The 25,895-nt window shown below is 43.2% G+C and overlaps 1 protein-coding gene and 1 long non-coding RNA gene across 6 annotated transcripts in view; one reads left to right on the forward strand and one right to left on the reverse strand.

Moving 5' to 3' along the window:
* LOC139990616 (uncharacterized) overlaps positions 1–22,951 on the forward strand; it is a 64,800-nt gene extending 41,849 nt beyond the window's left edge. The window contains exons 1-13 of one of the 4 annotated variants that reach the window (XM_072010012.1): positions 3,451–3,462; positions 8,100–8,307; positions 11,640–12,143; positions 12,654–13,608; positions 14,082–15,056; positions 15,394–15,657; positions 18,650–18,834; positions 19,438–19,686; positions 20,373–20,534; positions 21,181–21,466; positions 21,649–21,886; positions 21,964–22,114; positions 22,318–22,951. In XM_072010012.1, the coding sequence (XP_071866113.1) occupies positions 8,146–8,307; positions 11,640–12,143; positions 12,654–13,608; positions 14,082–15,056; positions 15,394–15,657; positions 18,650–18,834; positions 19,438–19,686; positions 20,373–20,534; positions 21,181–21,466; positions 21,649–21,886; positions 21,964–22,114; positions 22,318–22,578 (4,392 nt within the window). In that variant the 5' untranslated portion in view covers positions 3,451–3,462; positions 8,100–8,145 and the 3' untranslated portion in view covers positions 22,579–22,951. Of the gene's footprint in view, positions 1–3,450; positions 3,463–8,099; positions 8,308–11,639; positions 12,144–12,653; positions 13,609–14,081; positions 15,057–15,393; positions 15,658–18,649; positions 18,835–19,437; positions 19,687–20,372; positions 20,535–21,180; positions 21,467–21,648; positions 21,887–21,963; positions 22,115–22,269 lie in introns of those variants that run through there. The other 3 variants (XM_072010011.1, XM_072010014.1, XM_072010013.1) reach the window with 3 other exon arrangements.
* The window catches only part of LOC139990643 (uncharacterized), a 90,682-nt gene that overhangs the window by 28,049 nt on the left and 36,738 nt on the right, over positions 1–25,895 (reverse strand). Inside the window, exons 2-4 of one of the 2 annotated variants that reach the window (XR_011800607.1) lie at positions 18,946–19,156; positions 18,311–18,840; positions 16,382–18,146 (exon numbers count right to left, since the gene is read on the reverse strand). This is a non-coding gene — a long non-coding RNA (uncharacterized lncRNA). Of the gene's footprint in view, positions 1–16,381; positions 18,147–18,310; positions 18,841–18,945; positions 19,157–25,895 lie in introns of those variants that run through there. The other variant, XR_011800608.1, reaches the window with a different exon arrangement.

A 25,895-nucleotide genomic window follows, 5' to 3' on the forward strand; every position in this document is an offset into this window, starting at 1 on the left:
TAGCGTCGAGATACGAGGCCGTTGAACACAAATTTTTGATTGAAAATTGACGCGCGTAATTTCGACGAAGCCTCGAAGCGAAGAAAGATGGACGTGTCGCATTTCGACGATGTTCTTTGCCAATACCGATTATCATTCAGCGTATCATTATCATTCGTTAACAATAAGAAGCTCGGAGCTTGTTGGAGAAGAATCGCTTTAATCTCCTTCGTCGATTTCGTCCCACTCGCTGTATGATACATGCTACCGTGTAACGTGATACTAACTCAGATACAATAGGCAAGTAGAAACACGCAGAGGTTTTGAATAATACTTTCGTAAAATCCGATCAACGTGGAGCGCACCGAGAGTCGGAGAGGGTGTTAGAGTGAAAGGCAACCAATCGCGAACTGATCGAAAGAATTCGCTGTTCTTCATGCATAATAGATAGACGAGGCGAGGATGACGATAGAGGTTTTTGTTTGCAAATTCGTGCTTCGTCTCTGTCTGTCATTGTTCTATAGTTGGCAGCGTGGCAATGAACGAGACCGCGTTTCATCGAGGCGCATGTAGCGCGCCAAGAATTTGAAATGATTTTGGCACGAGAGGGTCGACGACCCGTCCAACTGGCGAGGATAGAGTCCGTGAAGAGATCGATTCACGAACCTGTTTACGGGCCACGCCGTGAGAGGTCTCGTTATACGAGGCCTCGTGAAAGATTCCTTCGGTTTCCTACGTTCCAAAGGTCCCGCCATCCGTTCTCTCTACTTTCTCTTATTCGTCATCCTGCTCTACGAGTTTCCATTTTACCTCTTCTTCCTCTTTCTAGAGGAAGTCTGCAAGATTATTTGATTTATTACCTGAAACTTACTACTTGAAACTCGAAACTAACGCAAGACAGAGACATCAAAAATTCGAAAACAGCTGTACAATTAAATTATACGCTCTTAATTAATTAAGCTATAAATTACGGGATTTTGAAATTCGCTCTATGCTTTCTTAAACCTGATTTCGCTGTTAAATCAAAAGTACTCCGAACCGCAGCGATCTCTAACGAGAAGCAACGTTGGCCAGGATATCATAAAAATCCGTGTTATTTCATCAAGTAGAAAAAGCGGATTGTTGTTCGCGCGTCCATGTGATTCGAGCGATTGGGTCGCCAAGACAGGATCCAATGGAACGCGTCTCGGTCTTGAACGTGATCTTGAGAGAAGCACGGTCGAACGCAGGCTCGTGCATGCGTCATTAATTCGCTGCAATTGACAGGCCTGTTTCGCGGCAACGGAACCGTTCTAGCTGATCGTTCAGCAGGAAGATAATCCTGGTCGCGTTGGTCAGGAACGCGTAACCTGTCCCCGTCACCTTTAATTTTTCTTCCAGGCCTCGGCAGATGCGGCGGCATCCACGAGACTGCTACGGAGAAATGGAGCAAAAATTTCCTTGAAATTGATTGAGCGAGGTTGTTACGACTTTCCGAGCACGCCAGGCATACCGCAGCCTCCGTGTCGTGGATAAGTTATCGTCCCCGGTTTCAGCGTCGATATTTCTACCGTCACTAAATATTTCCCGGGGATTTAGGTGCCTAAGGTTGTTATATCTCGGCTCTTTTCTTCGTTTACATTCTATTTTTGAGCTTGATTTAATCTGCAGCCGATGGGGCGTTTTCGAAATCGAGCCCACGACGAAACGAATGGCTTTGGAATATTTAACAGAAACTGTCGATATAAATCACCGGTGTTCATTCTTTCTTGAATAAAAATTCTTCTTGAAATATCTTTCGTATATTACATTTTTTTTTTTTTAGGTAAAATCTTCTGTCTACAATTTTTTCCGAGATATTTTGAAATAAAATTTCTTCTGAAAATATTCCCCTTACGGTATTCTGTTCAGGTAAAACGATTTATCTACCGCTTTTCTCATTTCTCGTGATATTTTGAAATATTTCGAGACCGATACGTTTCTTTCCTTTTAAAAGATACTGTAACGTCCTACGTGATTTTTAAGAACGTAGAAACGCTCTAGTTTATTTGTATCGAACGATATTCACATGGTTTTACCAGTTTATAACATCCTATGTATCATCGACCAAGACAGATATTCCTGAATTAACAATTGAAACGCAGATAGAATATTTTATCGTACTAGGTATGATCGTTATTCGTGTTTAACGTGTACGTTTAAAAGTATAAATTAAATAGAATTTCACCTGTATTTCACATCAAAACGTCGTGTCTTATTTTCTTTAATTAATTGCCACATTAATAATACATTTCCTGTTTCCGCGTATACTCGGATCTATAGATCGTTATAAAACAAACATTTCCTAGAATTTAACGAAGACAAGCAAACACTCAACTATTCCGATTATCGATTTTTATCAAACGGTCGTCAAATTTTGGAAATTCGATCGATCTAACCGAGGACAGTTATTCGGACGATCCTTCGGAAATCAATGGCTATAAACTTTTCGAAATTTAATAACGCAAAGGCAATTTCGAATTTAGTTAAAACAATTAAGCTACTTCATGCCAGTACCCTCCAAACAACGAACGATTAATCCGCAGATTATCTGTCGCCAAAGTAGCAAAGCCGTTAAAGTTCTCAGGTGGTCGCATCGGTCCGGAAACGAAGTTTAACGAAGACGTTCGTTGGAACGTCCTCTCCCCGCGAAGAAGTCCTCGATGGACGGGATTCCAGCGCGCGGATGGAACGCAGGGGATGTAACGGATCATCGAGATTGGAAACGGTACTTTATTCCTGGCCTGGGTCTGCTTGCAGCTCTCGTGCATGTTAATGCGGCACCGCGGTGTCACTACGGTTCTTTGTCCTTGACGGGTCGTGTCGCGCGCGTTTACGCGCTCGATCGTTCATCCTTCGGGATTAGACTGGTCGTGGGAACCTGTTTGAGGAATTCACGGCGGATTCCGGCGCCCGAGAACTCGTCCGGATAAAACACGCTGTACCACGAAACCTGTGACGTAATGATAGTTGGTCGATCATAGAAGCCGACCTTGATTTCTCTTTTTCTGCCAACGAAGTCGTCCCTGCTATTAAAGTAGCGGTTAGTAGCGGTAGCTGCAGTTACTTTCGGATTGATGGACGTCGAGAAGGCTAAGAGCTAAGATCGTCGGGATTCGGACGAGCGTTCAAGATCGAAGAGAATCTGCAACTACGAGGAATCGTTGTTCCTTGGAATGGACGCGGCTATAGTGGATAAATCGAGAGATTAACAAGCAACAGCTAATGTAGCTAGAATGCGATTTTTCGTCACGTATAATTTCACGAATAATTTCTTTCGCAAAAGAAAGGATAAAAGTTGTGCTTACTTTACCGAACGCTTTACACAGAGATTTATCTATGTACACGGCCGTCAATTTTTCGTCGCGCTATACAAATCGTTACGTTACAACGTTATACGAGGCTACATTGCAGTCGCGTTAATTATGAACGACACTGTACGCGAGGAAATATAGCATCGACAAGGTTAATCCGGGCGAGAGTATGCTTTCCTGTCGACAGCGGCCACCGTGAACGCAATCAGGACAATTGACCCGAGCTGGTCGCTCGACTGAATAATTGCCCCGCTTCCGGTCCCGCTTTTATCCGTTGCTATCGTATTGGCCGACCCTCGACATTTGCCAGCGATACCTCGAGACTCGCACGATCGTGACGCCCCATCGCCTGGGAAGATGTTCTCGAGGAAAGGATCCCTATCGTCGTCGTCGAACCCTCCTCGTCGATGGAATCGTTCGAACGAATCAAAGGAAAAACGAAGAAACACGGTACGCTCGATTTGTGCGACCAATGCGGACCAACGTGTCTCGATTCGAGGCGAAATAATAAACGGGCAGCGTTGTAAAACGAGAATATTCGGTAAGAAACTTCTATCGAACGAGGGTGAATGAATTTATTCGTTCGTTAAATGCAAGTTCCGCGAGTCGGTGTTTCCTGGTTGCACAATGGTCGACGACAAACGACCATGCGATTCGTGGTCGGCGTGAACATCGATTAAGTTTCCTTCTCTCCACCTTTTCCCATTGCTTCGAACGTGACCAACGATTCACCTTGCTGATTAAACACGGTGAAGATCGAGCAGCGAAACGACGTATAGAACTTGGCCCACAGCCATATCGTAGGAAAACGCAACGATAATATAAAAGATGAGTCGGTAGAGGAAATGTATCAGAGTAACGGATATATGTCATAAAAATTCATTACACAAATCGGAGATGCTATTCGTTGAAACGTTCATCTCGCTGTCGTTTATCGTGATTCTTGGAAAATTTATTTATTTAAAGACAGAGAAAAGAAACTAATTATTCTAAAAGCCTGTGAAATCTATTCGCTATAGCATCGTAATATTATAGACGATAAAACAATTTCATATTCTTCCAATCGCTTGGAATTACGAAACGTTTCCCTTTTATATAAACAATAGATTTTTAAATCAAGAGAGTTCACGCAACAGCTCCCCCGTCTGCGTTCGCACATGGCGATGGGTTTTTCCATTTTTGCTATGGTTTCCCACGAGAGAAGAACTTGTTATTCGCCTGAAAAAGTTTCGAGACGGAAGTTGGCGTGAAAGGATAAAAATCGCGAAGAAGTTGGTAGGATCTGGTGAATTTCAAACGGCTCTCGTTCGAAGGCCGGGCAAAGAAATTCCAAGACGTGACCATCGCGAGAGAAATTTTTGAAAACTAACCAACACCATAGCTTCCGACGCTTCCTCGCTGAGACGATAAACCATCCTCCCACGGAAACTTCTTATCGTTTTAAGGTCCACGGTGGGAACCGTTCTCTCAGATGGTAGGAACGTGCGATATTAACGAAGCCGATAGATTTTATTCACTGGAGATTCCAACGATACCTTCGAACCTGCTAGTTCCAATGATACTTTAATCAAGTTCTCTTATTAAGCGTATAATAAACGTTAAAGATTGTCCCACTGAATATTGGTATTTATAGACACAATGAATAATTGACTGTTTAAATATTTTCGCGATCTCTGCGACGTATATATTTGTACTAAATATCTTGTATATATTGTTACGTCGCGCGAGATGGTCCGTGCGACGTTCCTCATGGTCTAGCCGCCAAGGCCTACACATAACCATAAACCGAATCTTTTTAGCTTAATATCTATTCATATAAGTATTTTCAGTTTATAGATGGTCCTTAAAACAGTCCTTGTGTTTATTGCACTCTCTTACTAATTACGGAGAAAGCGGATGTTTGTCTAGCGAAATATCAGGTTTTTCCCATGAACAAGGACACCCATGAGCCACATCTGCAGGAGACTTTCTCCTCACATTTTTATTTATTAACATTGGCTATAACCAATCTAATGGGTATAGCTATAACCAATCGAATCTAGATTAAATCTAAAAACTAATGGGAATCACGGATTCATATAGAATTGTGTAGTCAAGTCAACTCAAGAAGACTGTTCTTCCAGTCTTCGTATAGTCAAGTTAGGGGTCTTATCATTAGAACAGTCAACTACTGTTCTTCCAATCTTTGTGTAGTCAAGTCAACTCAAGAAGACTGTTCTTCCAATCTTCGTATAGTCAAGTTAAGGGTCTTATCCTTGGAGCAGTCAACTGCTGTTCTTCAAATCGTCGGGTAGTCAAGTCAATTCAAGAAGACTGTTCTTCCAATCTTCGTATAGTCAAGTCAAGGGTCTTATCCTTGGAGCAGTCAACTGCTGTTCTTCCAATCTTTGTGTAGTCAAGTTAACTCAAGAAGACTGTTCTTCCAATCTTCGTATAGTCAAGTTAAGGGTCTTATCCTTAGAACAGTCAACTACTGTTCTTCCAATCTTTGTGTAGTCAAGTCAACTCAAGAAGACTGTTCTTCCAATCTTCGTATAGTCAAGTTAAGGGTCTTATCCTTGGAGCAGTCAACTGCTGTTCTTCAAATCTTCCAATCTTCGTATAGTCAAGTTAAGGGTCTTATCCTTGGAGCAGTCAACTGCTGTTCTTCAAATCATCGGGTAGTCAAGTCAACTCAAGAAGACTGTTCTTCCAATCTTCGTATAGTCAAGTTAAGGGCCTTATCCTTAGAACAGTCAACTACTGTTCTTCCAATCTTTGTGTAGTCAAGTCAACTCAAGAAGACTGTTCTTCCAATCTTCGTATAGTCAAGTTAGGGGTCTTATCCTTAGAACAGTCAACTAGTGTTCTTCCAATCTTTGTGTAGTCAAGTCAACTCAAGAAGACTGTTCTTCCAATCTTCGTATAGTCAAGTCAAGGGTCTTATCCTTAGAGCAGTCATCTACTGTTCTTTCCATCTAGACGTAGCCAACTCATAAAGTCAGTCAACTCCTGATCCAACAACAGGATATCATCCTCATTACAATCTACGCGACATCAAATTAATATTATATACTTAGACGACGTAATATCAGGTGTTACAAGTTATTGAAAATATATACATTATAGAACTGTTGATTACAGTTTTATTACACAATAAACACCCCTATTATCCCACAAGAAATAAGGGGATCGACCTGTTCGTGGTGTCGATTTTTATAATCGTAACGGGAATTTACGACTCCCGTTGACGCGCTTCAACTCGAACGCATCTTCCCGCGACTGGACGGAAAAACATATATGATAGAAATTTCATTTTCAATTTCGTATCAATTTCACCAATATAATCACGGTGGTCCTGTCTTATTATAACGCTAATGAAATATCAAAATGCCTCGTATCCCATAACAGGGTAATTTTAAAGAATAAATATGTATAGTAACACGACGAGTTAAACATCGGAGGATGTGACTCTACACAGAAAGCGACGATTATTTCGCTATCAGACAGCTATTTAACACAGTATGTGTTGAACTCGTTTCAATCTCGCTTGATAGAAAAACAAAGGCTGTGAAAAAGCTGCGGAGGTTGGAAGGGATGGTTAACGAGAGCCGGTGGGCTATATCTCCTGTAAAATAAAGCATCGCGTGTAAGAAGCTCGTGGAATATTCAGAATTAAACTCCTATTACCCCCGTGCTTCCGAAGACCGAATAATTTATTCAACTCATTCCCTGATCAAACTTTGTTGCAACGGACCGGCGTTAACAATAAAGCATCGTTTTATCGGGCAATTTATAGCCACGTCCTTCATTAAACTCCACCGAACGCCACGGACAGTTTTCCCGTAAACGTATGCGGCAAAAAGAACGAGACGTTTAATTATCTTTTTATCCTACCCTCGAGGTTCATCGCGAGATTGCGTTTCGACTATACTCTAGCGAAATTTACTAGCTCCGCTATATCCTACTGCACCGTGCTGTGTTTTGTAGGAATAATCAAATTTCAACTTCGTATTAATTATCCTGATTATCCATTATCATTTTTGTGTAATTTGTTAGGAACATATCGAGAAGATAAATTGGAAGTTGCCAATTTTTAGAGAATTATCGTATAAAAGTACAGTAGAAAAATATGACGTGTCTACGTAGTGCGGCTGGTGAGCAGTTCACGAGCAAATTACAACCATCCTGTTGCCAATAGGCTCTTCGACGTGATGTTGTCGGAAGCGGTATAGCGAGGCTATAAAATTGTTCAGGTGTACAAATCTATACGTTCCAAGAGACAAAACAACGATTTGAAACGCGCAAGGGGAAATAAGATGCTCGACACCTCGTTCAGAATTGCATTGTGTCAATTCATTATCGTTCCTCTTCTTTCTCTCGCAGAATATTTTTAACGAATTTGCAACAAATATTTTAACAATACTTTGACAACTTGTATAGTATAGAATTCACTTCGAAGAGATTGTTGCATTCACGAGACACAAGTTCTGGGTATTAACCTTTAATCGTAGACCTCTTTATCGGTCCCTTTCCTCAATTTTCCAACAGACGACTCGGTATCTCTCGCTCACGAAACCAAGCCTGACTTCTGCGCTTCCGGCAGTTAAATCAGTCTTCCAGCAGGGACACCGTGTATATCTGGAGTAATGTCTCCCTAGAGGAGAGCACGACGTGCAGTCGTGTAGGAGGAGCGGTTCTCTCGTGCGCGATGTTGCACACGTGCAGCACGAAACTCACCGTTCACCGGCGATGCTATAGCGACGGGTTAAGAATTGGACGATTACTATTTCGCCTCTTTCCTTTCAGGGTGATGATGTAACGGGACTTTCGCTGTCGCTGCAGTGAAGCAACGATGTCCACACAATGCAACCGCTTCGTGCAGAACGCCTGGAAGAAGGAACTCTGTTCGAATTGCTTCAAGCCGAGAGAGGAACACACTTTGCCGGAAGAGACGTTCAGGTTGAACATTGGCAAGGCTCTGAACTATGTGAAGACTGATAATGTTAAGATACAGGTATTTTATTTCCTAGTGAGTTACCTATTTACTTTACAATTTCAATCTGTCTTTTGCATTTTATTGGTCCCGTTACAGGGACATTGATAGCGTGAAAATTCCTTCTCCTATTGTCTTCGCCGACGAATAAAGATCCTTCTTTTTTTTATCGAAGCAAAAGTACTTCCAACACCGATGATATAATTTAAAGGAATGTCAACGATTTTACTTCTGGCTGCTTGAGAAGCGAGCCGGTAGTAGAATATTATACATATACACTACACTTGACGTATACGGTACACCTTGTATAGTATACTGCGGTTTTGATTCAACGAAGACAAATCGGATTTGTACAAAATTTACTGCGAACCTTAGCTAAAGTTTCTTCAGACTGTGAGTAACGGAATATAAATTATATACGCGCGCGCGCGTGTATGTGTGTGTGTATGATGTCCAATATTTTACATAAGACTGTTACAGTTAACGACCTCTTAAGTGGCAAGTAAAAATATCATACAGCAGCAACATCGTAAAACTAGAATATCATGTGGTTCATTATATTGTCGTTAGGCTAAATGATATTGCGATACGTACAAGTCCCTAGAAAATATCGCTAATTTTCTGTGCCTGAGCGAGGCAGCTGCGCAGCTTAACCGGGAAACTTGGCTATTTCTCGGTCATTGATTCTAATCGAATAACTAGAATGTTCCTGGAATGGGACTACTAATTAATAATGATCTCTGGTACACGCGAAAAAACAGCTTCGATGGCGCGATAAACGCGGACCGCGAAATTGGTTTACTCGAGACACGGACAAGATCGAGGGACCAGCCTCGTGGAATTAGCATTTTGCTGGTAAGTTACAGAAGCGTAGGAACCGACGAGCAAACGACAAAATCGATTCGGGTAAACCAGCGTGGCAGGGTCCCGCTATCGTTTTCACGCGTGACGTTGGGATCGAGCAGGCGGCGAGCTAAACTGTTCCACGCTCGGAAAATTGTTACGAAGTTCCGGCCACGAATCGCGGCGGCATTATGGCAGCGGCATCAAGTTCGTAAAACTGGGTCGTTCGAGCAAAGGACCGTCGTGCACTGTCGTTCGTCGGGAATTCCTGGCTGCCGCTGGTAAGAAGAAGAGGGAATTTATGTGTAACCATGCGGATCGTAATACGTGGCGATGTCCAACGTGCTTTTTACCCGCGGATCGCATTCGCCTTCCTCCATCTATAATTTCTACCAACTTCTGCTCGGTTTTGTACTCGCGTTTTTTTATTCTCGCCAAGGCACGTTGGAATTCACGTTCATCGAGATGCACAGCGGTGGATGGTAATGGAGGAAGAAATTTGATCGAAGAGCGTTATAAGATGTTCAAACACGCTACATAATGGAGGAAGAATCTCCGAGAACACCGGGGGTGATAAGCGTCCCGCTACTATATATAAACCGTCGATTCCAATTAAGCGAGTTTATTTGGTCTGCCGGTTAATTGTTTTCATTTGGATAAAAAATGTGGCCGGTTAAAGCGAGACCGAATAACGCCAGATCTTACCGTGTTTCTTTCAAGGAATCAGCACGAGAAGAAGCTACCGGAGGTACACCTCGTGGCTCTATCTCGTTTCCGTTAATATCCAATTGAGAAGACCGACTGAATCGCAGCGTGATGTCCTCGTTGTCTTGGAATTCTAAATTTACATGAAGCATACGTGCGCGTCAGTCAGTGACAAGGGTGAACGTTTAATCGCGCGCCTCTGAGGGTAGGCGTTATTCTACGAGGGTTTAATGCCGTATGTGGGCGCGTTCCATCGAAGGAAATCATCGTTCGCCCACGTACTCGCGACGCTTTTAAGATCGTTTCGCGTGTTTTCTCATTTACACGCAGGAAATTGGAGGGAAAAATAAAACGGCAGGCAGATGAGAGAGAGAAAATGAGAAAATGAGAAAACAGGCATCTACGATTACTTTCTCCGGCTCGATTAATCTCGAGACTTTTCAACATCCGGTGAGATGTAAAATAACGCATCCGAGAGCGATCTTTTTTCGTTCCGCTGGATCGTAGAGGGGATACGTGTTCAAGTGTGTCGATAACATCCGGCGAAAGGAACGCGTGAAAAGTGGCAACTCGCGAAAAAATGATGTTCGCAGCGACGAGAGGGAATGGGATGAAAAGTCGAACGAGAAAATTGCCAAGGTGTTCGTACGAGACTATGGAACGACGTAGAAGCTTGTCACAGCTTTTGTCGAGTCGTCGTTTTCGAAAGAATTCGCAGCGTCATTTCGATGATCCCACCACCCTCTTCTATTCGCTGGCTCGTGTTATGAAACAGGGACAACGTCGACGAATCTGCGACGAATATTCTAGCTAGTCGATAGTTTCTTATCGTAGCTGATAAACGAAAATTCTAAAACAGTCCGAAATTGTGTGAAATTCGAGAACAGCTTGGATCCGCGTTGAATAATTCATCAACGGTTTCATTAACGCCAGCTGACCACCCGAGAGTTTCGGCGAAAAATAACGTTTTTGCACCGGCTGCATTGATCCAACTTGAACCAGCAACTTTCATTTCCTGGCAGACGGTGATAAGACGTTCGAGTGTACGAGGAGACCCTTTAACCAGATCCAGAATACTATTTCTTCCGAGTACCGGTGAATTATTAGACGGATTACCAGAGGATAGAGTGGTATGGACGATTATAACTTACTTAAGCTGGCTCGAGATTGCTTCTATCCGTCGACGCTGCTGCCAAACAATAATATTTAATTCCTGTCGAAGAGGATTGGATCGTGAATCTGCGGAACTAGCCTGGAAACTTGTCCACAGAGTAGATACTTGATCGCCGTCCACGAAGATTACGATTCATGCCGATCACTTGGAGAATCGTGGTACATAATGCATCCTTCGAGCGTTTCGATCCGCGTGAAACTTCCGCCGTTCCTTCGATCTACAGAACAACGTTTCATTTCACGTTCATTGAATACGTAATGAATTGGAGAAATTCGTATAGAAATGATAGAAATTCATAGAAACGTTCGCGCTAGAATAACAAGTATCTAATTGTGTATTTAATTGTACAAACGTATTGTATATTTAATTGTCTAAATGTACTATGTATAAACAGACATAATTAGAATTATACGTCGAAATTGAAATAGGAATATATAATTATATTTCAATCCCGATAGAGATTAACGTCAAACTCGCGTCCAAATTAACTACGATATTTATAAATATTCAAGAACCGATTTATTTTACAGCACCAAATAATTGCACAGAAAAAATGCGTGTCTCAGCCGATGCTTTAAATGTTCGAATCTTATAATAATAAATTATAAATATAAGTTTCGATCATTTTCAGAGTATTCTGCGTGGGAAGGCGGTGTCTCAAAAGGATCAGAAAAAGAAGAGCGTGGCGTTTACGGAGCGGCTGACGGAGATAATCGGTTATGGAGGCGACGACTTCGTTTCCGAAGGTGAAGAGGAAGATGAGCAGGACTTGGTGGAGTCGTTCAACGGGGACGATGACACGTTGCCAGACAGCGAAGAGGAAAGGGCTTTGGGCAACTTGACGCGTGCCAATACCAACTTTAACACGATCACCGCAAACTTGACGGAGATCGTCTCCACGAACGTGACGAGTAAGTCGTCTACGACGACGAGATCCTTCGCGTCCCTTATGTTGGGAAGGATACAGAAGGATTCAGAAGGCAAGAAGACTACGTTGTTGGTCTCTGTCACGCCGTTTGGCGGTGACGAATCTTTGCCAACAGCAAAGAGGCCTAGCGATAAGAAGGTGAATGGATTCGTTAATGGCTTAACGAACTTTACCAAATCTAAGATAATGGAAACTGACAAGTCAGAGGTTGGTATTTTGTATTACGTTCGTTGCATGTTCGATTTTCGTCATCCCTTGATTAGCATACTCATAGAATGATCATAGAATTTAACAAAGACAAATGAATTTCATTTAGACCGATTTTAGTGTCACTGTCTTGCAGACGTAGATATAACAGTCGTTCTGTTCAGGTAAACAGGCAAATTAACAGATAATTTTCGTATAATACCTGTCTCTATATCGCAAAACACTAGGTGTGCGAATTATTCTCCCGAATTTACGATACTTACTGTGAGAACTTTTAGTCACGATTTTCTGATTTTTATTTCACGTCTTTAGAAGCACTTTAGAAGATAAACGTTTGCCGATTCGGATTCACGTCATGCGCGGTAAACGCATTAAAGAGATCTTCCCTTTGTGGCGAAACTTTATTGAAACTTTCCGTCGAATTCGTATCGCAAAGTGCGTTAAAGAAATATTCTATACTTGGTGAAAAGTTTCTTTCTTTTTTTTTATCGACTTTTAATATTCCTACAGACGATATCGAAGAGCACGAAAAAAACTGATGTCGATTCGAGAAAGGAAGAAAAGAAGGATCAGAAGTTTTCATCCGGCATGGAGAAGATCGTGGACATGCCGCTGATCACGTCGAATAATTTAATTTCTGTCATGCAAAGAAACGAATCGGGGGATTCTGATGACACCAAGGACAGAACGTCCGAATCTAACATAATCAACGTCGAGAGGAATTTAGAGAATAGCAAATCGGATAAGAAGGCTGCCAATATTCCTCGAAGCCAACCAATTAAAAAGTTCGACAACGAGAAATCCAAGATTCCTGCGCAAGCTTCGCAAAATGGTGTCAAGATCGAATATGACTTTACCGGGAAAATCACGAAGAAAGCACGCGACGTATCGAGAATAGAAAATGAATCCTTGGACAAGGGTATCGAATTGACTCTGACACCTTTGAAGAACGAGGCTGAAGACGCTGCCGAGAGCGACAGATCCATGGTCGTTCGAGGAAAAGACGCCAATAAAATCAACGCAACGTTAAACGACAGTAGGAAAATCGTTAAAGACGATCCATTGTTACTTGAAGTGCGAAAAGTGGAAGGTGAAGCTACGCCCGTCGAGAAGAAGTTCAGTTTTGAAGAAAGTCGAGAATCGGCTGGCGAACCGGATGGAAAGGCGGACGAAGAGGAAGTGACGGAACCGCCAGCTCTTCCAAAGAGTCCTCCGCCTATCGAAACTAAGCATCCTGTTCTGGCAGAAACGTGTAAGACACCGATCATCACGACCGAACCGAGACCGTCTTTTCTACACGGAACAGTTCACTCGGAGTCGAAGATGAAACCTGTGGTGCCTCAGAAGCCGACTAATTTCTTGACCAAGAGCAGCCCTACGTCGCCTGATACAAATGGAAAGAAAAGTTACGTACTGCCGCCTCCTTCGGTTCAAAACGCCGCAGGCAAGCCCGTTTCGAGTACAGGTGAGAATCTTTCTCTTTCTCGAGAAATATGTCGCATCTTTCTTGAACTTTTAAGGCTTTTATATAAAATCCCTGAACACAAACTTTCAAATATTTTCATGTAAATATTTCCAAACTTTCGAGTTTCCAAGTTTTCCAATATCCAAATGTTCGAATATTTCAATTCTTCGACTTTTAAATATTCTCTTCTTTCGAAATAACTTTCAAATAAATTCTCGATTTTCTAACGTTTAAATCTTCCAAGAAACAAACTAAACCTAATGATCTGCGACAAAGTGATTCGCACGACAAGGGCGTAACGATCAGATCACTGTCGCCACGATACCAGGATTACTTAGGGATTCGGTAGACGGTTCGCGCAAAGTCATCCTTCTGATTAGTTGAAACGACCACGTAGATCCACGATTACGTCGTCCACGGTACAACACTCTCCGTTCTAATTAACGACGTTTGCATTTTCAACTGATTTACAGGCGCCAACAACGTTCCACCTGCGGAACAAATAACTTCCTCTCGTCTAACAGCTACCAAAGACAAGTCGGAGGAGCAAGTTGCCGCTTCGCTCGTAGATCAAAATCGTGGATCTTTGAACGCGGATACTCCAAAAGACTCGGAACAGCGAGAGAACGAAACTTCTCGATGCCAAATCAACTCAAAGTCTGTGTGTCATGGTATCGAGTCGAAGTTACCGACCGTTGAGATGTCTGCATCGAAAACGTCGCCAGGAAGCAAGTCAAAGACGTCGTCGAGCGTAGTCAGAAGTCAGACCACAGATTCAGCAGATAGTACGGAGAATGCGGAGGTTGACGAAGAAATTTCAGATCCCCAATTTTCGACGGTAGAGTCGATACGGTCGCCGAATAAAAGAAGAATGGCGCCAAAACCTCCAGCGATCGATTCTACGGAAGAACTGGCTCCCAGTTGTAGCTTGTTCGCCAGGAATCCCGGGGCGAATTTCAAATCAGACTCTCCGGTGGTCAGGGAAAAAGAGAAGAGAGAAAGGGCCTCGTCGTGCAGCCCGAAGTTTCGAAAAGCTGTCTCGGATCTTCCAGATCCTACGAGCGCGCAAACGTGCGATCCAGCGTCCAGAAGGACGATATCTCTGTCGCAGGATAGTCTGGCAAGTGGGCCAGAAGTTAGAGAAGAAAAGAAGAGAGGTAGACCGCGTTTCTCCTTGAAGAGATTTCTCAGGATGGGTTCGAGGAAAGACGTGGATATGGTTAGCGGTCACGCGTCCAACTCGAGGATCGACGAAATACCATCGACGCCGCAACCTAAACCACGATTAGAAATTATTCATCCGTTGGAGTTGGATGGCGCTGCTGTTGAAGTGGTGGGAAACGATCGGATTAGCAGGATAAGCGAAGATCAACCAGATTCCTGCGGTTCTAGGAACGACGCGGGAAGAGCAACTCGATCGCCGTTGTCCGCCGGATCGCACGCCGCCGGTAAGTTTTCCTTTTGACACACGATCGCTCTATCCGATAGTGATCTATCTTGGCGGGGGATCGAGGGAAACGTAGAAGCGGTTCTTTTAGAATTCCGTCCATAATTTTGGCTTATCGATATTTACCTGGTCTCCCTTTGTCAATTAATTAGCATGTATATTAGCGGTACGGATATCATCGTATCACGTTCATTTCGCAGTCTCCTCAAAGAGAACGTTTAATATTCAAGCGCGTACCGCGATGGTTCTCCACCATCGAGAGCGAATTCTCCGAAGATAGTAAATTTGCAAGGACCGTATGCCGGTTGTATAAAATATGCGTTACTATGTTATGGCAGCGAGACCAGGGAAACCGCCACCACCACCAAGGAACCAGTCTTTGGAGGATTGGTCGAGACTGGATCCAGCTAGCAAACCGGTCAGACCACCACCGCCACGCGTCGAGACCAAACAACTATCGTCGAGGAACGACAAGTCATCCACGAAATCGTCGCCCTCGTCGTCCACGTCTTCAACGTCCTCGTCGTCTACGTCGTCGTCTTCGACGTCGTCCTGGCAGCCGGCAGCCTCGACCACCTCAGACTCGATTTACGCGAATCTGGGTAAGTTCAGGCCCATCCAATGTAACTAATGATTATCCACGGCAAAAATCTCGATGTTGTAACAGCCATACTCACACGAATCCTCGCGCCAGCTGCTTCCTTGACGAATTTACAGTTTTCTTTGCGAGAGTACGTCCGATCGGGGAATATAATCCTGTAACGCTGGATAACGGTGGTTAACTCTCACCTCTCCCTCACGGGTTTTTTTCTTCGTTCCTCGTTTCGCCGGGTCGACGTACGGTCGTCGTGAAATTGCCGTTTCTTTACACTCGTCTGCCCCCCTTTTTTTTTCTCAATTTGGATAGTGCTCGTTTGTCCGTGCCTGGACACGAACGAAGACTTAGACGATCGATGAAGACGAAGAGTCGCGTGATCCTGCTTATATCGGGATTCCCGTCAATCAGTCAGATTAATATTCTTCTCGAAGTTACGTTCTCTTTTAAACATTTGCTATATGCCATACGCGTTTCGTATTCTAATTATTGTTTCTTATAATCTATACGACTAATCCCTTCGAACGACTATACTCTATACTCGTGTACTTTCTCGACTAATTGCTCTATTTAGAGACATTATACCGAACGATTCACGATTCTCTGTGATATATCTTATTACCGTTTTGTTAGATAAAACAACGCGCGATGACGTTTCGCGCTTTGTGTTTTTCAACAGCTACGTTTGTCGACGAAACACCGTAGTCGCGATTGTCTTTTTTGTACCGCGCGAATCGCCGTCGTTTTGATACAGAAATTTCTCTATCGAGCGAGCTAAAGTTGCCTTCAACGGACCAGAGTGCGATCAAGAGTCTGAGAATGGCTGACCGAATTTGAGAAAGAATTTGAAACTGGAAAAAGTGCGAAGCCAGTTTTGTATGAACCGATGATTACACATTGTTTTTTTTTTTTTTTGTAAATAAAACGATAGAAATGGAATACGAAAGATTCTGTAACCTCGAATTTCTGTGTCTGAAATAAACGTTTGTTGCCTGAAAAACCAGAGAGCCTTGTTTTCTTGGTCACGTAATATTCTCGCAATTTTTTCTTTCTTTCTTTTTCTTTTCTTTTAGATTTTTGGTTCGTTGCACCCGTCGTGATCCCAGTATCTCTCTATCCGTTGCGTGTGCTTTCTCCCTTCTTTTTGCTTTTTCATGACGAACGGAACGAAGGCCTCGACGATGTGAAACGACGAAGCGAAAAAAGGAACCACGATCGTTCCCATTCATAATTGTTATTGGATTGCGATCGTTTGACGTTTGCGCGGTTCGATTTGGGGTTGCTTCATCGTTAACCGCATGCACCGGATACGACTGTATTCAAAGACCACGCGAAACTTGCATACGTTCCCTTTTTCATCCACCATTTCGCTCGTTCCATTATTTCCTTCCTTTTCTTAATACGTTCGTTACCATTTACCGAGTAGGAATATCCTTGTCAAACGAACCTCTTAAACCACATTGTTAAAGTCCATCTTTTGTAAACTCCTCGGTTTCCTTAAACTTTAAAATTTTTCTTCTATAAAATGCAGAAGACGCGACTTTTCACGTTTTCCCTCCGGTTTCTATTTTCGCGTAATATACTTTAAGCGCAAAATTAGCAAATATCACGCGATTTACGAACAAGGATGCACGCGATGCGCGATAGCGGTGTTCCTTCATTTCGATTCGAAAAGACAATTTCATTCGCGTGCCAAGCATCGATCCATTCGACACCTTCCTTCTCTCACGGACGACGAGTCGAATTTGCTTTGGTTAGACGAGAATCGAACAGCTATAGGGTAGAGAGGTGCTCGTCTCATTCCTAGTCCGCTGTAAATAGTGAACATGTCGGCGGCGACGTGACAACGGTGGTAGGATTGTTGCGCAAGGTATCCTTAACCGTCCCAGGGTGCAACTAACGCCGCATGTATTGATTGCATATTAGCATCGTGTTCTCTCCCCCTTCCCCTTCAGTCAAACCTTGATAACGAATGCCTGCCAATTCCAGGATTCCCGATGATTCGCGCAGGAACTCTAAACGCCACTTAATTCACTGTGTTTCGCCCTGGAATTTCTAGAACTCTATTGAACCCTTTAGCTCCGCCGGAACTTCTCCAAGGAATTAGGATACCGAGAGGGATGTGTCTCTCCTTCCACGGGAATTACGTTTCCAATTGATACGAACGGTGTTATTTAGTCGATTTAACGTTGGAGAAAAGTTGAAGGGTTAAATAGACACGATTCTCGTTATTCGATTATCATACAGTATTGGATCGTTCGATAAGCTGGTGTTGATTTTTGTAACGCAACGTCTAATTCGTCAATTAGTACGCGTCATCGCTACTCGTCGATAGGATTGCTATCTCTCGTATTCCTATCTTCTCGATTTCCATTCGCCAAGAACACGCTGTTCATAATAGAGCCGCGAGGATGGGTCTGCCAGGTACAAAGTTGATTTAAACCTCGAAGGTGGTTGAATTCTTCGGATATGAAACAATTGTAGGCAAATGGAGTCCTAAAACGAACGGGAGAGTTGAAAAAGATCATCGAACGAAACTGTACGCGTATATCATATCAAAAATAAACGTGTTTCGAAAAAGCAATGTTACGAACCATTTAAAAATCGATACAAACTTATCGAACGATCGAATAAACTATCATTATCATTATCGTACTTACGCTGTAGTCGTATTCGTAAGAGTTTTATCGAAAAAAATGATTCACGATTGAAACACCGACGAGCGGAAGAGCGATCCGAAATCGTCGATACGACGACCTCGAGTGATTCATCAACGTGTCTGATTTGTCGCTTTGCCCTCGTCCTCTCGCAACAACAGTCCATTTCTGCATAGATATACACATACGTATGTACGTGCTAGCGCGTCTCTAGTGTTTTAGCCAGGAACGATAATTCCGTCTCTCCTAGCACGCTAGTACGCTAGCTAGCCTGTTTTGTGACATGCCTTGTGTCTTGTGGTACTAACCCATGGCGCTTGACGATGGCGGACGTGCCTGCAGCAGCGGAGGATGTTACAGGTGAGGTGCGCAGCTCGTTGGCACCCTCGAAACCGCAAAGAACCGCCAGCATGAGGGACCAAGCGACCTCGCAGCCAATCCTCAAGAAACACGGCTCTTCAAGCCCGGCCCTTAATCAGGATTACGAGACTGTCGCGGTTACTGCGCCACCCACGTCTGATTCTCTGGTAATGCTACAATTAATGGGCTTTTAACGATTTTTATGGCTGACCGCGGAAGTGTACACAGGAAGTAGGAAGAAAGGTGTTCAAGAATTTAAGGCTACCGTAATCTCTCACCTATTAGACGTCAGTGTGCTCTCGAAATAACACTTATGGCACGTTCGGCTAGGTTAGTACATAGTACGTACAGTGTATTCAGCGTTCACCATTTGGCGTTAATACATTGGTGGATCATTGGTTTGATCGGTTCTTGAAACATCTTCCTTTGTCGATCCGTTTACACGATTTGCGTGGCAAGAATGATGGTACAGGTAAGGTGAGAGGGAATCTGCAAGTGAAAATAAGTTGAAAACTAAAAATAACGAAACAGAATTGGAGCGTTTTATCGTTTCGAAATGAATTCTTTTCACGAGTCGTGATAATTTCAATTGTTTTTCCAAAAATTTTTTTCTCTACACTAGGACTCTAACACGATGTTGTTATTGTCGATTTCTGTCTCATTTTCACTCGTAAAATCTCCTCGTTTCATTTGTACCACAATTTAGTTACATAGAATCACCGTATCTAACGAGTTACTAATTCCAACGTGGTTTTACACGATTTTTCCAGACGTCTAACGACAGTCATGTTTACGAGTGCCTTTCTAGCTCGCCGGAGTGCGACTCGAATCTCGAGCTGCGCCACGCTGGCGTATCTCATCTCAGCTGCAAGAGGAAATCCGACAGCAACGCGATGGAACCCGCTTCGGAATTCAAATTTCATCATCAGACGTTCGTCAGATCGACTTCGCTTCCATATTGCGGCAGCGAGACCGAAAGCGAGTTATATGCCCCGTATGGTTTTTACACCGGTGACGAGGTACGATCTCGTGCTATTTGCCGAACTGGACGTGACCGCGTGGGTGGTCGCGTAAGATATCGGAAATTGTACAACCGAAGAACGTATGTGCTAGTTTTAAAATTATGGCTACTAGCGCGAAACACTATCGAAACGAACAAATTTCATGCTACACACGGTTCGCTTTCAAATATTCTGGTCTCGTAGCGATGTCGACGAAACTTTAAAATGTTTCGTACAACGGACTCGATGTAACATATTCGCAAAAAGTGTCTGCAAGAGTCGGAATATTTTCGTGAATCGGTGTATATATATTACGTTTCCGTCGGAATTTATGCGTTTTAGAAAAGAAGCGATACGAACATGGCGATCGATCGGACGCTAAGCAGATAGAAAAGGTTTAAAATTAAACGAAACCCCGTAGAGACTAGGTTTTTCACGCTTCCGTCGGAGCGAGCTTTCTTCGTTGCTTTTTCAAAGGTGGATCGGTTTCACAACTGTTTAGCGGGCCCGGCGATTTTATTACCATGCAACTCGATCCCGCGGTATTTGCGGAACTTTATTACTCGACGGGGAAGTTTCGTGGTCCGCGCGCGCATCCCGCACTTTTCTTATTTAATAAAGATCCCGGGAAACAATTTTACTTTGAGATAGTTTTATCAGTGGCGCAACCGCGCGGAATTTATAATGGAATTTTTAAAACGCAGGGTCCCGAGGAGGATCAAGACTGGAAGAATAAGGACGACGAATTAAGGATAAGCCGATTGAGGCAACGCAGAGGTCGCAGTATAGTTCATCGAAGCCTCGAGGATAATTACGGCGCCGTGGTCGTTGCAAATCACGAAGCTCTCGCCCAGTTTCTCGACCAGGTACTTTCTCACTTTGCACTTCCTTCTAAGAAAAATCTTCCAACTACTTATTCCAAGATCCAAATCCTACATTCATGAAATCTTCGATAATATCTCAAGTGCTCTTTCATACAGTACAATAGGATATTTTATTATTAGTTATACCGGAGTATTAACGAAGCGGCATTGTTCCGGTATCTAACCGATATTTATCTTATTGACCTGGAATCTTTTCGCAAAAATTCACCGTCTGAACAAATTTCAAGATCCAGCGAAATATGTAAAAATGCATATTTGCGATATTCAACTTTCTTGTTTCGTTACAGTCGCGTAATGTTTCATTAGGATGGTAATGGAATTTCAAAAACTTCCGACTTATGATGTACGAAACTTACGATGTACGCGATACATTCGTAAAAGTTCTCCGCGGCAAGTATTCGTGAACTACATCCGCGAATCGTTATAAATGAATTCGGTCAGCACGGGTTCAATTAATCAGGTATTAACTAAAATTTCGTTGCAATAAATACAAGTGAAATAAATGGAGTATCGTGCTCTAATTGGATCGTTCTATTTAGATTGTATTTAGATGTGTATTTTACTCGTACGACGTGGTTCAACAACACGTTTCATAGAATATGCATGGGACGTACGTTTACTGTTACAGCTGAACCAAACGCCTCAAATGCTTGCGGGGCTGCGAGCGTTGAAAAATACGAATCCGCGTGTAAGCCACTTCGGCATCGACGCCAATACGTCGATCACAGTCGGTAGAAGAATATTTTGCTCGGCGACGTGGAACGAGCTGAACGTCACCTTGTGCATCGCCTTCGATCTGGCTACGCATGTGTCGCGGAAGGAATTTTATTTGGCACCTATAATCGAGTTTATAGACAGCCCACCGAGAGAAATTACCGACAAGACGTGTCTACGCGGGAACAAGAAGCTCGAAGGTATTTTATCGATCTCCTTATCCTTTCCTCCTTAAATTACACGTTGCCACGAAACAATATTAAGTCATTAAAGGGCAAACGACAGTTTTTCCGAACGTTATAAACGCTCCAATTTCTTGAAATTCCGTAAAATTATGAAAATTAGAATTCGCGATACCGTAAAATCGTTTTTATTATTTCAGCGACCATTTCTGTGCTGCCGCGTTTACAAGTGAACACGATACAATTATACGGTGGGACGATCAAGGATTTGCACGACGAAGGAACAATTAGAGAAACGTCGTTCGTGCTCCTTCAATTCGTCACAGCGTTAAAGAGCCTTCAAGCGCGAGGAATCGAAGAATCTGCGAGAAGCTTGAACAACGTGGTTCTATGTAGAGAAGACAAGGACGCCTATTACAGGCTCTATCTTCTTCAAGGGTCGGTAAACGCGTCGAAGGAGCTTGCTCGACGCCAGCTCGAAATTGGTTCGCTCATTGCTCGATAACGTTTGACAGATTGAACGTGGAGACGAACGAGGAACGCGACGAGGAGAGGGTTTCGTTGTGTCAGTGCGCGCTCGTGGCGCTTCAACAACTCAACTTGGCCAGTAGACTGCCTTTGATTCAGGAGCTGCTCGTAAGGGAGAAGGCAGTCACCTTGTCTCAGGTAAAATTAACTAGAACGTCGTCGGCTGTCTGTTTTCGCGAAGAAACAAATAATTTCAAAGATGAACGCTACGACGACCAGCGATATTACAGTGCCGTCACGCGAATGTCAATATTCGATATACAGTGACGACAAAAAATATTTGTCTGTGTTAGAATCTGGAAGAATCGAGAACTGAACGAAAATCTATATTCTCAACGTAGGTGAAATCCATCCTGGAATTTTCTCTGTGGGGTCCCGCGGACGTGACTTTCGGTGGTCCACGAGAAAGGGAAGTTACCCTCCAAAGGTGGCTGGATCTGGAAAGAGCGAACGTTCTTCACGCGTTAGTGAGGACAAGGGCGCCGCTCACCGTCACCGACGAATACCAATTGCTATTCTTGGTTCGAACCAGTGCGAAAATTATGGGCGAAGCGTCCTTGCTCTTGGACGAGCAACGGAATCGTCTGATTCGGACTCGCTAAACGATCGTCATCAGGCACGAAGTCAAACGGAATCGACCAGTTTTTCATAGACGAAATATTATTTAATTATATTTATACATCTGGCAAATAGTGTATTAAAGGTTTTCCAAATTCGAGTACAGTTTTCAGACGATCGAAAGGAACGACGTTTCGTTCGAACGAAACTGAACGATAGTCGCGATTGTACAGATGAAAACGCGAAGCTCCGAGTGGATATCAACGCTCGTTCGAAGCGAGATCGCGCGGGACGATGCTTTCGACCGAACGTTCTCGTTCATAATTAAGAACGATAATTACCTTCGATTAATGTCCCCGATCGAGTGTAATCTTATTAAATATTTGTACAAATAAACGACAATTGCTATTTGACGTATTCCCCCCTGGCGAACGATTTTATAGCTGATCCGATTAAGTGGAAACGCTAAATTACCGAAGCGTTCGTTGCGCGGTTATTACAGTAAATATCAAAGACACGAAAAGGCTATTATTAAGTTAATACTTCGGTCCGTAAGGAATACTTTTATTTTAAAGGTCTGCTTCGCGTCTTCTCTTAAATCTTTAGAAAGCTCGTTCGTTTGTCTCGATCTTAACTTCTAAATGGCAAAGTACATCAGCTCGTTCGGACATCACCCACGAGTCGACAAAAAAAAAAAAAAAAAAAGAAAAAGGCACCGATCACCGATCGTTGCTCTAACATTCTGTTGGAAACACTGGTCCGCTTGTACGACACGCAAACGCACACACTCTCGCGTGGCACCAGGCATCGTCGATTTATCAACGTCGCGGCGCGAAATCCAAACCAAGTATCCGATACAACAAATTCCGTGTAATAGTCACGCACGAGATCGAACGCGTATTATCGTTAATGCAATAACGACGTGCGGCCTTGGTAGTTCGATAAATCAATAATCGGAATGGCGACCGACGGAAGATGCAATTTTTTGGCGGGGCTCGGTGAAATACGCGACACGTGGCCCCGATGCCTCTCGAACAGCGGATTAAAAATTTGGCGCGGTTCCCGAACACGTTCTAAGTAATTCCACTGCCTTTTCCTGTCCACCTTTTTCACCTTTCCTACCCCACCAACTCCTTTTAGACGCATTTTTTCCAGCAACGGAATTGGACCACGCAGGAATGCCGCGTTACCTGCGCGCCGAGCAGAAACGAGTTTTTAATTAAACCTTATGAATTTAATGGCACACACATACACATACACACACACACATACACACACGTACAAAAGCAGGCCGGATGGACGCGTTTCCGTGGACGCCGAGACGCTCGCGGAATCTCGTAAACCAGCCCTTTTTAATAACTCGCCTCGGAGAGACGATTTTTAAACGAAGCTGCTCTGCATGCTTAACCAATATTCATGAAAAATTTTCCAAGCCGAACGAATCGGACAAATCTAGATTTGCCGTGAGCGAATGTAAAATAGTTCCTTTTTTTTTTCTTTCTCGTCGAGAAAAGGCTGAAGGACTGTGCCAAGGGTCGGAAGAAAATATTCTATTGAATGTTTTATCGAAACAGAGGTTCCGGTTGAAGAGGGCTTGAACGTCCGTTGCTACGAAATAAAGAGCTGCTTGTTTGTTGCGACACTCGAGTCCCTCTTGTCGAGGTAAGTTTCCCAGCTAGTAGTATATACCAATTATTGACCGGACGTGGCTCTGTTCGGGCTGAGTGGCATAGATGTCGCATACTCTACCCTCGACTCTACTTCCTGGCAGCTTGAACGCCTCGAACGAGAGACGAACACCTTTTTTTCAAGACGATACGTCATATGTGGTGGAAGCGTAGAAATTGATGGTTGACCCGTTGGCAGACCGCTTTAAAGGTTTACAAAAACCTTCCAAAGGAAATTTAAGCTCGCCTTATTGAAATCTGTTTGCCGTGATGATATTGAGGTGACGCTTAATGCTCTCCAACGGAGATTTACCATGGAACCATGTTGGAACGATATTCTTAGAGAAAAAGACAATGGGAATGAAGTCCATCGACGCAGTTTAAAATCACTGCCAATATTACTACGTTTTCGCGTGATTAAAGTATACGGTTATTCAGACTCTAACGAAACGAAAATCTCTCGTATTTATCTCAAAGTGGCAGAACATCTGATAATTGAATGTAAAGTTATTGTTGACCTAAATTACAAAATCGTGCGGTTTTTGTATTGTAAGACTGCAGTAAAATTATCAGTTACGAATGTGTTAAATCAATAGATTAAACGCCGTGCTGCTTTTGATCATTTTATAGCAAATGATATGGTCGATCGAATGATGCGATAATTATCTATAAATACATTGGCTTTAAGCTATCTGTTATAAACTGAAAGCGAACAGGTCAATTACTGAATTATCGATATCATTGTCAGGATTGTCAACGAGATTAATTTAAATTTTTTAATTTCGTCGTCGAAGTAGTACGCGAAATGTTTAATATCGATGGAAGCTCGATTACTCGCAGCTTATCATTTTCGCTCGTAGTTTACAGGCAAAAACAATCGTCGTTTTGGCTCTCGACTGCGTCTTTTACGGCGTCAGGACGCCTGCTGTAATACAACTCTCAGACGCGACGAAACGTCGTCGCGACGCGTCGGTTGTTAGCAGATACCATTGACAGATACGGAAAACAATGGCACGTACTTCGGTTTTCGTGCTTTTAGCAGCACGAACTCGAAGAAGGCGGAGTGCTCGCCATCGAAATTGCAGGTGGCTGACTGCATCCATCTCCATAACAGGTACGTAACGTTCGAGTACGCTTCGCGCTCGATTCTGATCTATCGGCGCAACAAGACGAAGCCAGGATCGAACAACAACGTCGTTCCTTCAAGAACGTCGAGTGGGTTCTGTTAAACGTTTCTGCGACTTCGTCTGCCGGAAGCATCGTTTGTCTTGCAAACTGTTTGAGCAAACATGACGACAGTACGCGACGAATGTAAATTGCTAAGGCAACGGTTATAGGGAATAAAGTGTTTCTCCAAACGAAGGACTCCGATGATTTCGAGGTTCGGTGAAGCGGAACGTACAGTGGTTCGTGAAAGCATCGCGACACATACGACCGCTTATTGCAGTGGATTACATATATTAGGATTTAGAACTATTTATTATCATAATAAGTCGGAGCAAATTACTTTAAACGAACACAAAATGGATGAGCACGTATGTTTGTTCCTATCGTCTTTGGTATGCACAGGCGTGGCCATGCACGCAAAACCTATTCCAGCGAAAGAGTTAGATTCTTGAAGTAAATCCAAAGATACGATCAACGAAGGAATTCGAACATTGGAATTACCAACTTCTATCACATGTACGTACGTA

The sequence above is a fragment of the Bombus fervidus genome, chromosome 9 (genome assembly GCF_041682495.2).
Source record: "Bombus fervidus isolate BK054 chromosome 9, iyBomFerv1, whole genome shotgun sequence".
NCBI lineage: Eukaryota > Metazoa > Arthropoda > Insecta > Hymenoptera > Apidae > Bombus > Bombus fervidus.